Source organism: Episyrphus balteatus, chromosome 1 (genome assembly GCF_945859705.1).
Source record: "Episyrphus balteatus chromosome 1, idEpiBalt1.1, whole genome shotgun sequence".
NCBI classification, from domain to species: domain Eukaryota; kingdom Metazoa; phylum Arthropoda; class Insecta; order Diptera; family Syrphidae; genus Episyrphus; species Episyrphus balteatus.
The window spans coordinates 76,873,406-76,887,839 of NC_079134.1; the positions used below are offsets into that span (position 1 = coordinate 76,873,406).

Genomic DNA, 14,434 nt, shown 5'->3' on the forward strand with positions numbered 1-14,434 from the left:
TCGTAGGTTTTTTCGAGGAGCTCGTAGAAATTATCTTTGGTGGTATCGTCTTTCTCTTCCGTGGGGGCGTGAGCACATATCAGGCTATTTCCTTGATGTTGTTTTTTTTTTATCTTACTACAATTGTATGGCTTTGGTTTTCTAGAAAGGGAAAGAGAATGCAAATGAAGACACCAAGAAAGAACTGAATTGAGATGACGTTGAACGTGAGAGGTGTATGGCGAAGATAGGTCACTAATACACTCAAGCTCATTTACATAGAGTCTGAGCTCGTCATTCGGGAACACCCAGTCTTAAGAAAACGACATTAGGTTCAGGTGGCCTGCATTGAACGATTAGTCTGAATATATAAAAGTCATTTTGGATTGCGGAATGTACCAAATAACTATTTTCATATATATTATTTTTTTCCAGATTAAACACAGAGAAATACTTGAAAGTATCACAATATGATCGTTCAATACTATCAGGAAGTAAGGTGACTGTGGTATCAGAAAGAAATGAATATATATTAGAGGAATATTTCGCAAGACAATTCTTTACGGATTTATCATGGATATCAAATAAAATTGCTTGTTGTGGATGTTTCCAATACTTATACGATATAACCAAAGCTGAAGAAACATTTAAAAAATCTACAGTTGGCTATCAACATGTAGAATTATTGAAACAATTTTTAACGCAACATATGACACAGTTGAATTATGATGGAAGTCAGTTTTACACGTTTTTTAAATGTTTTTTGAAGAACTCAATTTTAACTAAGGAGTCATTAAATTCTAATGATTATGTTAAAAAATGGATTATTTCAATCGACCAACTTAAAACAACACACCTTGAAAACGTTTCTTATGATAATGATAAACAAAACAGTATTTTCGATGGAACTAAAACCTACAATGAAGTAGTAATCCTTAAAGAACCAGGTTATTTCGTAGCTGCTATAAGCACGGATTGTGATGAGATTTGTGTTTGGGATGTCCACAGTTCTAAAATAATTCGCGTACTCAAAAGTGTTCCAAAACCTAGATTGCTATGCTCTATACGAAATTTTGAAGTAGCTGTGCTTTGTAATAGAGAAATTAAAGTTATTGATCTTGATGAAGGAAAGTATAAGGTAAATTTTAATATAACTTGTTTTCCTCCATTATATGTAGCACATATACTTCTAGGCAACCTTGAAAGGGGTCATGAACCAAAAAATGCCCTATTTCGGCCTTCATGATGAAGATCATCTAGTATGCCTATCTCGGAACAGAATGTATGTGAATCTTATGAATCTTAAAACAGGAGATTGTGCCACTTCTTTTAAGGCAGGAGAGGATAGGTTTCTCAACTCTTTAATAGTGTCTGGTAATGGCAGGTAAGTATTCTTTACGTTTTCACTGTTCACCATAACCCACATAATGTTTGAAACAATTTTGGAAGAGATCGATGGTAGAGGAACCCAATTACAGAAATGCCACTTGTAAAAATTATTACAAAATCATTTAATAAATAACAGTATATGTTAGTTTTCTAAAGAAGGAAGTGCTTTAGCAAAAATTATTCCTGTTCAGCTCCATAGTGCAGTTACAGATATTTCTTTCATTGGGTTTATTTCTATGTCATATCTGTCCGTATCCGCAGTACGCGTGAACAAGTATTATAAAAGAAACACGAAATGAATAGAAGCTTAGGCAGGGGCGTACACACCATTAGGGCAAGCGAGGCGGTGCCCAGGCACCCCCGACACGTCAGGGCCCCGAATGGAGACAATGCAGAGAAGGTACCTTATAAAAAAAGTAACGAAGCAAAAAGATAAGATATTTCATATGAATTACTTCGGACACAAGAGAGACAAATTATAATCAGTGTAATGCATAATGCATAATTAATAACTAATAGTTATTATGCCAGCCATATTTCATCTCAAAAAAAAAATATTACCTCAAAAAAAAAAATAGTTCGGTTTTTTAAAGAAAAATTACATGTTATCTTAGGGCGCCAAAAAATGTTACTTGAATAATCTTAGCACCCAACAAATGATACATCAGGGCCCAAACAAAAAAAAGTAGGGTTATTCGTACTTTTTTATTTGTTCTTATTTTCAAAAAAAAAAAAAAAACTGGGCCCCAAAATTCAGTTTTGCCTCGGGGCCCCAGCAACTCACCGTACGCCTCTGAGCCCAACCCGTCAAATGGTTCCATCTCATGAAAAAAAATTTCCAAATCCGATAAAATTTAGGGGTTGCTACCGGGCTTTGAAAATTGGCCTGGTCAGCCCAAATAACAAAAACTATTCTAGTTTCAATCTTCACCCGAAAATCAGTTTCTATTTTAAATTTTTAGTTCTCTGTAATTTTCACCCTGAAAAATATCTGCCAAGTTAGTTAGAAAAGATTTTAAATTGAGCAAACGTAACAAGGAGAAAACCCGAAATTTGGTTGATAGGTCAAATAGGAAAAAATATTACTTTCTGGGAAACTTTGGCATTGTTCCTTCATTACAAACGAAAAATATTAATGAAGCTTGTCTTTTAATCTCAAAAATATTATATTTGGACAAATGGTTAGAAAAGACAAAAAACTAAGGAAGAGAAGTCAAATGGTATATAGGAAAAAATATGACTACTATTACTATATACACTGTACAACGCACATAAATGTTAGAAGTACAGACATTTAACAGCACGGGCAACTGAGACCATTTGGCTGAGATAACACAAGACGATGACACAAGAGAGAGACAGATAGACACAAAGAAAGCACATATAACATAGAACTACGTGGCACAGAGTAGGAGGAGTTGAAAATTGTCTCACATTATCGCACTGGTGGCTTCAGTTAGGCTGGAGAAATAATATTTTTCTTGAAAGCTTAAAAAATAAGACAATATGATTGTTATTATCAAATGCTTGCTTATATATTTTTTAAAATTGTTTTCTGTTTAAAAAATTGCGTTTTTATTGCCTCAAAAACCTTACAGCTAGAATCCACCGAGCGCAACGGCTAACCAGATATATAGTACGAAAAATTCACATTTCAGTTTTCAAGGTATCAATGAAAAAAGGATTAATTCCCGGTTATTTAAATACTGTGTCATTTTATTGTATCCTCCAACAATTTTGAATGTAAACAAATAATAGAAGAAAACTTAATATTTAATAAGTTAATTTTACCAACAAGCTCGGCCACGTAGAAATAAAAAAAAATATAGGGTTCTCCCTTATAAAAAGTAGTTTTGGTTAATTTTTTCAATTCCTCTATAACGACAAAACATTTTCGCATCTGAATTTCTCTTTTTGAACTGAAATGAATAAAATTATTGAATCTTGAAAATAAAATCAGTACTTAATTACAAACTATTTTGAGAAAAATTAGTTTGTAATTTTAGTTTGAAATATTTTTTTAAAAATTTTGAGTTTGAAAATAAATTTTTCAAAAACTATTCTTTGAAAGAGCTTTATTTAAAAACATTATTAAAGAAAAAGTTATTGGCTTTCCAAAAAGGTATGAGACGTTATTGTAGATATAACCGCCCATTTTTAATAGTTTTTTTTCCAATCTAAGTCAAATTCCTAGAAAAATTTCCTTCCAGGCTAAACAGAGGAGAATAAACCACCCCCCTCCCCTCCAATACGATGGTCTTATCTCAACCAAATCAAACCACAACTCTCACCATTTTCAAAAACGATTGACAATGCGCAGCCAAAGCCGCTACAAAAATTAATGATTTATTACCAGAACGTAAATAGCCTCCGGACTAAGACCAACAAGGTCTATAAATATGTAAATAATATGCCTCATGATGTTCTCATACTCACAGAAACCTGGCTTAATACTTCTTTTGTTGACACAGAATTATTAGATTCCAATTTTCAAATTTTTCGACGTGATCACCATAATAGCCCAGTCATTTTAGTCATTTTTAAGCCCAATCTGCGGAAAAATTCCTACTGGGCTGAATTTTGGTATACAGCTTAATGACGGCTTTGTTATGAAGATGTGAAAAATCGACATTGATATCGTGTCCGCGTTAAGAGTTATAGGGGTCAAAAGGTCACAAAAACTGGTTTTTCACGATTTTCAGCAAAACGGTAAGTCTTATCAAAAAATTTTCAATGCAAGAATTATAGACCAGATTGTTATATAAAAAAAGTGTCATGACACTTTTTTTCCTAAGATCCACCGTTTCTTAGGTATAACGATTCAAAAAGTTGAAGTTTAGTTGTAATCGTCATAATCCTATTCCTGAAAAAAAAACCACTAACTGAAAAGTTCCTGAAATTTCATTATTTTTTTAGCTTGAATTTCGTTCCTCAACTGTTAAGAATATGGGGAAACCAAAAAAAAATGGAAATTTTCACCATTTTTCCGATTGGGGCCCTTCTCCCGAAACCATTTCCCTGGGAATTTTTGTTTAGAATATGTCTGAAAATATACAGGGTGTGCAATAGAGAATGGACAACCCTAAAACGGCTTATAGCTACACTTATGATTGTTCTAAAAACAGATAGAAAAAAGTTCTATCGCAACCAGTTCATAAAATATGGACTTTTTTTGGTTCAGTGTATTTTAAATTTTATCATCTTATGTTTTCGTTCACTACAACCACGAATGAATGAATTTTATTTATTTCTTTTTTTTATAATTTTCTACAATAATTGGATGAGTACATAAACACTTTAAAAATTTCATAGCTATTGCACATTTTCGTAAAAAAAATTTTGAAATCTGTTTTTTGATGCAAAATGTAAAAAAAAGTATTTTATGAAAAATTTTAAACACCTGTGGTATAAAATAAATCTATAGAAACCTAGGTGACCATCTTTCTTAAAAATATTCTCCTTATACCAGAAAGTTGGCCACCTAGGTTTCTATAGATTTATTTTATACCACAGGTGTTTAAAATTTTTCATAAAATACTTTTTTTTAAATTTTGCATCAAAAAACAGATTTCAAAATTTTTTTTACGAAAATGTGCAATAGCTATGAAATTTTTAAAGTGTTTATGTACTCATCCAATTATTGTAGAAAATTATAAAAAAAAAGAAATAAATAAAATTCATTCATTCGTGGTTGTAGTGAACGAAAACATAAGATGATAAAATTTAAAATACACTGAACCAAAAAAGTCCATATTTTATGAACTGGTTGCGATAGAACTTTTTTCTATCTGTTTTTAGAACAATCATAAGTGTAGCTATAAGCCGTTTTAGGGTTGTCCATTCTCTATTGCACACCCTGTATATTTTCAGACATATTCTAAACAAAAATTCCCAGGGAAATGGTTTCGGGAGAAGGGCCCCAATCGGGAAAATGGTGAAAATTTCCATTTTTTTTTTGGTTTCCCCATATTCTTAACAGTTGAGGAACGAAATTCAAGCTAAAAAAATAATGAAATTTCAGGAACTTTTCAGTTAGTGGTTTTTTTTTTCAGGAATAGGATTATGACGATTACAACTAAACTTCAACTTTTTGAATCGTTATACCTAAGAAACGGTGGGTCTTAGGAAAAAAAGTGTCATGACACTTTTTATATATAATAATCTGGTCTATAATTCTTGCATTGAAAATTTTTTGATAAGACTTACCGTTTTGCTGAAAATCTTGAAAAACCAGTTTTTGTGACCTTTTGACCCCTATAACTCTTAACGCGGACACGATATCAATGTCGATTTTTCACATCTTCATAACAAAGCCGTCATTAAGCTGTATACCAAAATTCAGTCCGCAGATAAAACCTAAAATTACTGGACTATAACGACACTAATATAGTAACTGTTGGAGGAGGTTTGTTAATAGCCGTTCGTAATCATCTATTTTGTAATCTTGTCGACGATTTTTTGGACTCCAGCCTTGAAATAATTTGTGTAAAAATATCAACTCCGGCTGGATATTTATATGTGGTTGTTTGTTACATCCCTCCCTCCTCCACTTGTGATGTCTACAACAAACTTATCGGTTGCTTAGAATCTATAAGCGACAAAATTGATCCTTCTGATGAACTTTTTGTTATTGATGACTTTAATCTACCAAATCTTGAATGGACAAAATCGCCGGAACTAGAATGTCATCATGCCGTTAATGCGTCGAGCAACAACGAAGCTCTTTTTATCGTTGGAAAGACTTCATTTGGACTTCATCAATTAAGCAATGTCAAAAACCAATTTGGTAGAATCTTAGACCTTGTGTACTTTTCTGACCTCAATAATTCTGATCTAAATTACTCGCTGATACGAAGCTCATTGAAGAAGATCGTCATCATCCTGCGTTATCCATTTCGTTAAAATTAAATATTATAAATGTACATAAGTTATAAATATTGTAAGAATATGCATGAATTCAACGTTAAAAAATGTAATTTTTTCGAACTCTACCACTTACTGAATGAGATTAACTGGAATATCTTGTTTTTGAATGTTAGTCTTGATGAAATGGTCTTTCGTTTTTATAAAATCTTGTTTGATTGTTTTTTTAGAAACCATTCCGTTACGAAAAATTAGACATTTAAGTAACACTCCACCCTGGTTTGATCAACATATTAAAACTCTTAAAAATAAAAGAAACAAGGCTTGGGTGAAGTTAAATCGATCCTAGAGTGATGAAGCTCAAAATGAATATGAAAACGGTTCTCAACCTTTCAAAGTATGCGGACCCCTAACAAAAAAATTGTCAGCTTGCGGACCCCTTTCAACAATAAATATAATTTATTAGCCGTGTTTTATTGGTAACTCAGTACTTAGCTGAGTTAAATTTTGCACGGGAAACAACAACAAATCATTGCTAAGGATTAACAAAAGTTTTTTATTTGTTGGTTTACAGATAATTTTTTTTCTAAACATGTACATTTTTGACCCTTAAACAATAAAGGATTATTGTTAATTATAAATAAAAGTAGTCGTTTGTTGTAGCACAAAAAACAGCATTAAATCTTTACTCAGCAAAATACTGAGTACCAATACAACACGGCTATTATTATGTGTAAGAATCATTAAATTAACAATTATACACTGTTGCTGACTGTGAATCCTGCCCATTGGGCCGGAGCGACATTGAATGGTGAAAAAAATAAATTGAAAAATAAAAAAAAAAACATACCCCCGCAAAAGTTGTATTTGATCCAAAAAAGTATAAAAAGATTTTTTTTTAATTTTTAAAATGACCGCTAAGGGTCGCGGTCACGCATTCGCTTTGAATATTGAAAAATACAAAAACAAATTGGCTTATAAAACACATATACTTGCATTTTGTTTTTTTTTTTTTATTTAATGACTTTCGCATTTTTTTTTATTAATTTATTCTTCTCTAAAAAGCCTCCATTAGTTATTCCTTATTGAAATCAAAACCTGAAAAAATCAGCCTTAAAAAAAAAACGATAGGTCAGGGCTTACGGAGTAAAAATATTTTTTAATTATTATTTTTCAGTTTAAAACTTTAGTTTACTTCCTTAATATATTTTATATAATTCTTTTCAGTACCAACTCTGAAGTGAAACATTTTTTTTTTAATACAATGCAAGAAAACATACATTTTTGCATTGCAATGCGCGACCCCTAGCGGTGGGAAAATATATTTAAAAAAATCATTGAATTTAGCATGTCATTATGTCAGTAGACAGCAAGCCCATGTATAGAAAAGCCCTTCGTGATCCTTTATTAATTAAAATTAGATTCATATATCTATTATTGAGAGGGGTAAGAAAATGCAATACGAGGAAATTAGTTAAAAAGATAAAAAGAACAAAGTTTGTTGAGCGTCACATTAGAATAATGCTTAATATGTTTTTCTGATGCTTTATGGAAAAGCTGACGCGGACCCCCTGAAATTTTTTGCGGACCCCCAGGGGTCCGCGGACCACAGGTTGAGAACCGATGTGATAGATGAATTTATTAACTACTCTACTTCCTTTATTCGGACTTCATATTTAGAACTGAAGATGATCTTTAATCTAATCCACGAAATTTTTGGAAATTTGTAAATCTTAAGAGAAAATCTGATGGTTACCCAACTAATATGAGCTACCAAAATGTAGAAAGTCATTACCCAGAGGACATAGCAAATATGTTTGCCGAATATTTTAAATTTGCTTTTGATGTATCTTCTTCTTCTTGTGATAGTTATTGTAATACTTTTACTGTTGATGAGTTTTTACATCTTAATTCAATTGACTTTGCTATTTCTGAGGCAACTATCTTATAGTATACATTAAAAAAAATAGATGATTGTTTAAGTCCCGGTTCTGATGGTTTTCCCGCTTTTATGTTAAAAAAATGTGCAATACCCGTTATATATACTCTTTAATCAATCTTTAAAAAACTGTAAATTTCCGAAAAATGCACTTCTTATCCCTACTCACAAGAAAGGTAAAAAAAAACTTAGTTTTAAATTACAGACCAATAGCTAAACTACTATCTGCTATTCCTAAAATGTTTGAATCTATTATTTGTAATAATTTGTCTTTTCATTGTACCTCCGTTTTAAGTGACAATCAACATGGCTGTGTAAATACGATATTTTTAAGTTGGAAGTATAAAATGAACTGATTTATTTATTTAAATTTTAAAATATAAACATTTGACAATATCAATTATATATACAAAGTTAACCAAGTTAATATTAATAATAAACAAGTAATAAGTAGAGTCGTTCGTGGTAAGTGTGCGCAGCCGGTAAGTGTGCGCATTGCTATTTTCTCGAAACTAGTGTAAAAATTTAAATTTCTGCTGATGCACAATAAATTAGATATCTGATCTTCGTCGAAGTCCGTTATATTAATGCTTCTGTTGTTTTTAATGTTTCGAGAAAAAGCAAAAGAAAAAAAAGCTAACTTTCCTTAAAATTTTTCACACTTTTCAAACTGTGACAGTGACCTGTCTTTGACTTAAAGTGAAATCAATTGATTTTTTTTATGGAGCTTACTATTTAAACTTTATGTTCCAATAAAAATGTTATTGTTTTTTGTATTTATTTATTAATATTTTATCAAAAACAATAAAAAACTGCATTTGGGGTAAGTGTACGCAAAAATTTGGGGGCAAGTGTTCGCATGCAAATGCATGGGATTTCACTGAAAATATATATATTTGCATAAAATGCTTCAAAATGCATCAAAATTTCACAGTGTATAGAATGGATCAAAATAATGAGAAAATCGTATGGGAGCGGGAGTCTCAGACCCCTCGTTTGGTTTTTATATGTCTTTAAAAAATGAAAAAAAAAGAACAATAGATATTCATTTAGATTACTAAGCAAAAGTACCTGCGCACACTTACCCCTTCGAAGGGGTAAGTGTGCGCAATATGACCTGTTTTGGTTTTCTTAGGAAAACATAAATAATTTTATAAATATTAGTTATATTTTAATTGAATTTAAGAAGTCAAAACATGTATCTGTAATAATCAATTTACTTTTTTTATGTACATCCTATATTATGCTTGTAATACTTATTCAAAGTCAAAAGTGCGCACACTTACCACAAACGACTCTATATCACAACTCCCATCCTAAGATGCTGCATACAATATACAAAACAATATAATAATTATTTAAAACATATTCTAAACCTAAATTATTATTTGCTAATGAAGCTATATTATAAAAAGAAAGAGGTACAATATTTTTTTTTAAACAAATTGAAATTATTCTTTATAATTTAAACGTTTTAACTTTCTCAAATTTTTATCAAAATTCGTGGTTTGTGAACCGCGGACAGACGCCTGTTCACCCTCCTCCATACTCCTTGTATATGTTAAATTCGACCCAAAGGTGTGACAAAAATGAAAGAAGTCAAGTCATCTAAAGAATGTTGTGACGTAGGTATATCAGAAGAAAGCCTTTGAAGAGCTAGGCAAGAATTATTAAGTCTGGCAGCATTTTGGTCTGACCAACATGGGCTAAATTCGACCCAAAGTGTAAAAAAAAGAAAAAAGTCAACCTGGTTGGGTAATTTTGTAAATTTAATTCCTAACCGAAAGTAATTTGCATAACATTTTTTTTTGTGAAATTTGTCACATAATATTTCCAAAAGTGTCAGCGCAAAAAGTCAGGCCAAATTTCTTTGACTTGACTTTGACTAGGCAACTTTAAATGTCGAAATTTCGAAATTTTCGAAAAAAATCCTGTTTCTTGTTTAAGAAAACCAGTCACGTGAAAAAAAAAACACTTTAGACCTCTTTCTTACCTCTGACCCTGATAAATACACTGTTAATGTATTATCGCCTCTAGGTAAGTTGGATCACTGTGTCATATCTGCAAATTTCTCATGTCTTAAAAATCCAGTTAAAGAAAAAACACCAAAGAGAACTGTTTGGCAATATGAGAAAGCCAACTGGGAGGGACTCAACGATTTCTTTAAAAACTTTAACTGGTCACTATGCTTCCTCGATAGTGACGTTGATTCCTGTGCAAATATGATTACAAATTTAATTCTCTACGGAATGAGAAATTTTATACCCAACAGGGTTATAACAATCAAATCGAAAGAGAATTCGTGGTTTGACTCGAGCTGTAAAGAGGTAATCAGGGTTAAAGAGGTAACGTTTCGATGTTTTAAAGCCAACCCTACTGAGGAAAACAGAACAAAGTTTAAACAAGCAAGAAAGGCTAGCAACGCTCATATTCGACGGACCAAATTTCTACATGACCAAAGATTACGACAAAAAATAATACAATGTCCCACAGGTAGTAAAAATTTTTGGTTATTTGTAAAAAATATTAAAAACTCTACTTCATCTTCCGTTGCAACGCTCGTTAACAATGACACTCCTTTTGTTAGTTCTCGCGAGAAAGCTAACCTTCTTGGCAGGCAGTTTGCTGCCAATTCAACTCTACCAGAAAGTGTCATGACTCCCCCTTCACTTGATAGAGTAAATAGTTGTATGGGACCCATCTTTTTTCGTACTCGTGTAGTGGCAAGAGTCCTTAAAGATCTTGACATACACAAATCCGCTGGCCCGGATAGTATTCCTCCCATCGTTCTGAAGAGGTGTTCTTCCACGCTGGCAAAACCACTGCGTAAGCTTTTTCATCTGTCGTACACTGCTGGTCTCGTTCCGAGTGGATGGAAAACAGCATTTGTCCAGCCTGTCCCAAAAAAAGGCTAATCTTCTTCACCCTCTAACTATCGTCCGATTGCACTCACGTCCCTTCTTTCCAAGGTCATGGAAACGCTGATTGATTTACAGCTAAAGAAATATCTTGAAGAACGGAAGCTTCTTAATGACCGGCAGTACGGCTTTCGTAGCAATAGATCCACTGGTGATTTGATGGTTTATCTCATCGATCAGTGGAACAAATCTTTACACCGTTTTAGAGAAAGTAAGATTATTGCACTTGATATTTCAAAAGCATTTGATAGAGTTTGGCATCAAGCTCTCTTATCGAAAATGCTTGCATTCGGTATTGATGAATCTCTTCTTCGTTGGATTAGAAATTACCTTTCGAATCGTTCAATTCAAGTTGTATTGGATGGATTCAAGTCTGAAACCCACAAAATAAATGCTGGTGTGCCCCAGGGCTCCGTTTTGTCTCCGACTCTGTTCCTCATTTTTATTAATGATCTACTCTCTGAAACTTCTAATCCACTAAATTGTTTCGCTGAGGATAGTACCCTCAGCTTTTCATATTCGTTTGAGGATTCACACCCATCTCCTTCGGATGTGGATCTTCAACGGCAAAATATGATAAGCTCATTAAATTCTAATCTCGAATGCATTGTCCAATGGGGAATAAGAAACCGCGTAGAATTTAATGCTTCTAAAACACAATGCTGCTTACTATCATTAAAGCGAAACCTTCCCCCTTTGCCACTATCCATGAGTGGTACTTGCATCGAGGAAACTGATCAGCTTTCGATTCTAGGTATGTCCATTACAAACCACCTTTTGTGGAATGAGCACATATTCGATGTAGCCAAAAACTCTGCGAAATGCTTAGGTTTCCTCCGAAGATGTAAGAAATATTTCACCCCTTCTGATCTGGCTATAATTTATAAAGCATATATTCGTCCAAAGCTCGAGTATAATTCCCATATCTGGGCAGGTGCTCCTAAGACCCACTTGAGTTATTTGGATAGAATTCAAAATAGAGCTTTTAAAATGATAGGTGATAGGTCCATTACTGATACAATACCACCTCTTGAGCACCGCCGGAATGTATCATGCCTGTCCTTATTTTATAGGTACTTTTTTAAAAAATGTTCAAACGAAATAGCTAGTTGCATTCCTCCCCTTAAGCAATTCAACCTTGATACTCGTACTTCAAGGAATGCCCATCAGTTTACACTTGAGCCCAATTTCGGAAGTACCGTCAAGTATAGAGATTCCTTCTTTAGCCGTACTACGAGAATGTGGAATGCATTACCCACCTCAGTTTTTCCCTCCCATTTTAATGTTCAGAACTTTAAAACCAATGTGCCTCGGCATCTCCTTTTAAATCCTTTCCACTTTCCCTTAAGCTCGTACTGTGTTTATATACATATTAAGGGTACCCAAAACCCCTTTAGTGCGCGCAAATTATAAAAAAAAAAAAATATATGTTTGTGATGCATATCCAGAGAAAGGTCTTGATGTGTAGTATAAGAATAAAATGGGCCTGGCAGCCTTTTAGTGTGACAAACATGGATTTAATTCGATCCTAAGCGTGAAAAACAGAAAAAAATCAACTCGTTTGAATAATTTTGTAAAATTAATTCCTAACCGAAAGGAATTTGTTCAATTTATTTTTTGACAAAATTTGTTACACAATACTCCCAAAAGTATTTGGGCAAAGAGTCAGTCTAAAATTCTTTGACAAACACCCTGGTAGAGAACTTTAAATGTCGAAAAATTCAAAATTTTTGTTCCTTTTTTTTTAGTTAAGTCATCTAACGAAAGTTGTGAGGCACATAAATAGAAAGGACTTGAGAAGTAAGACAAGAAAAAATATTATATTATAAGTAAATTGTTTTGAATATTTTTTTTGAATAATATAGGTACCAATAACACGGTGTAACACTCAAAACATACGCGGGCGGAGACCTATCAGGTTTTGTTGAGCTAGTCGCACCGATTACGAAACGGTATTTGAAAATCCCCTAACACCCCCAAAATCTGGAGTTACGGGCAAAAAACTGTTTTTTGGACCTTCACCCATTGAAAAAATTTTAGCTTCGACAATTTTTTACCCATTTTCGATTTTTTTACAGTTTCGGATAGAAAATAAATATACCTTTTCAACAATGTATAAAACATGTAACTCGGTTAAACCACTTAGAATTTATAAGCTGTCAAAGTTCAAAAATTCCATTTTTTTCGTCATTTGCCCAACTTCGGCATCAATTTAAAGTATATGTTTTCAAAACAACATGCTATTTAAAAAATATATTCTAAAACTATATCTATTTCTCAATCAATCGAGGTATTTTTTATGAAAATCACTTCAAAATTGGCTTAGAAAAAAAAATTTTTCGATTTCAACCCAGATACAGAAATTCGAACTTTTAGGTATAGAACAAAAATGTTATTTCGGCACGTAGTAGGATAACCTTGGCGCCAGGATTTGATAACGGGTTTTTGTAGAGGAGCTCAGTACAAACATTTTTTTCTTTGGAAGGGGGGTCTATCTCCCCCCGTTTAGGTGGGAGGGGCAGTTTTCTTAAAAAAAAATTATCAAAATAAAAAAAAATTATTAAAAAACAACGGCAACACTTACAGTAATAAATGATACCATTTCCGAAAGGAAAAATTGTACATTTGATTCTTATTTTTAAATCAATATAACATAACCAATAGTTTTTGAAATAATCGATTTCAAAGTTAAAAATAGTCGAAAAAAAAATTTTAAAAACTCATTTAATACTATTTTTGTCCAGACTGTGAATTTTAATAAAAAAAATTTTTACGCACAAAACTGCCTCAATTGTTTCCTTATCGAACAGTGAAAATTATATGTTTCTATTTCTTCTAGTTTTCGAGAAAAATGAAAAATAAAAACAAATAAAAACAAAAAATATTTTGAAAAAAGAAAAATCTGATAAAATAATTTTTCAATTTTCTCATAAACTAGAAGACATAGAAACATATAGTTTTCACTGTTCGATAAGGAATCAACTAAGATAGTTTTCTGTGTGAGTAATTTTTTTTACTAAAATTCATAGTCTGGACAAAAATAGTATTAAATGAGTTTTTAAAATTTTTTTTTCGACTATTTTTAACTTTGAAATCGATTATTTCAAAAACTATTGGTTATGTTATATTGATTTAAAAATAAGAATCAAATGTACAATTTTTCCTTTCGGAAATGGTATCATTTATTACTGTAAGTGTTGCCGTTGTTTTTTAATAATTTTTTTTTATTTTGATAATTTTTTTTTAAGAAAACTGCCCCTCCCACCTAAACGGGGGGAGATAGACCCCCCTTCCAAAGAAAAAAATGTTTGTACTGAGCTCCTCTACAAAAACCCGTTATCAAATC

General features: G+C 32.3%; 1 protein-coding gene across 5 annotated transcripts in view; it reads left to right on the top strand.

The window, feature by feature from the left end:
* LOC129905216 (uncharacterized) overlaps nt 1-14,434 on the top strand; it is a 429,598-nt gene that overhangs the window by 277,456 nt on the left and 137,708 nt on the right. For all 5 annotated transcript variants that reach the window (XM_055980641.1, XM_055980642.1, XM_055980639.1 and 2 more), the window contains exons 8-9: nt 415-1,117; nt 1,173-1,363. In XM_055980641.1, the coding sequence (XP_055836616.1) occupies nt 415-1,117; nt 1,173-1,363 (894 nt within the window). The remainder of the gene's footprint in view (nt 1-414; nt 1,118-1,172; nt 1,364-14,434) is intronic.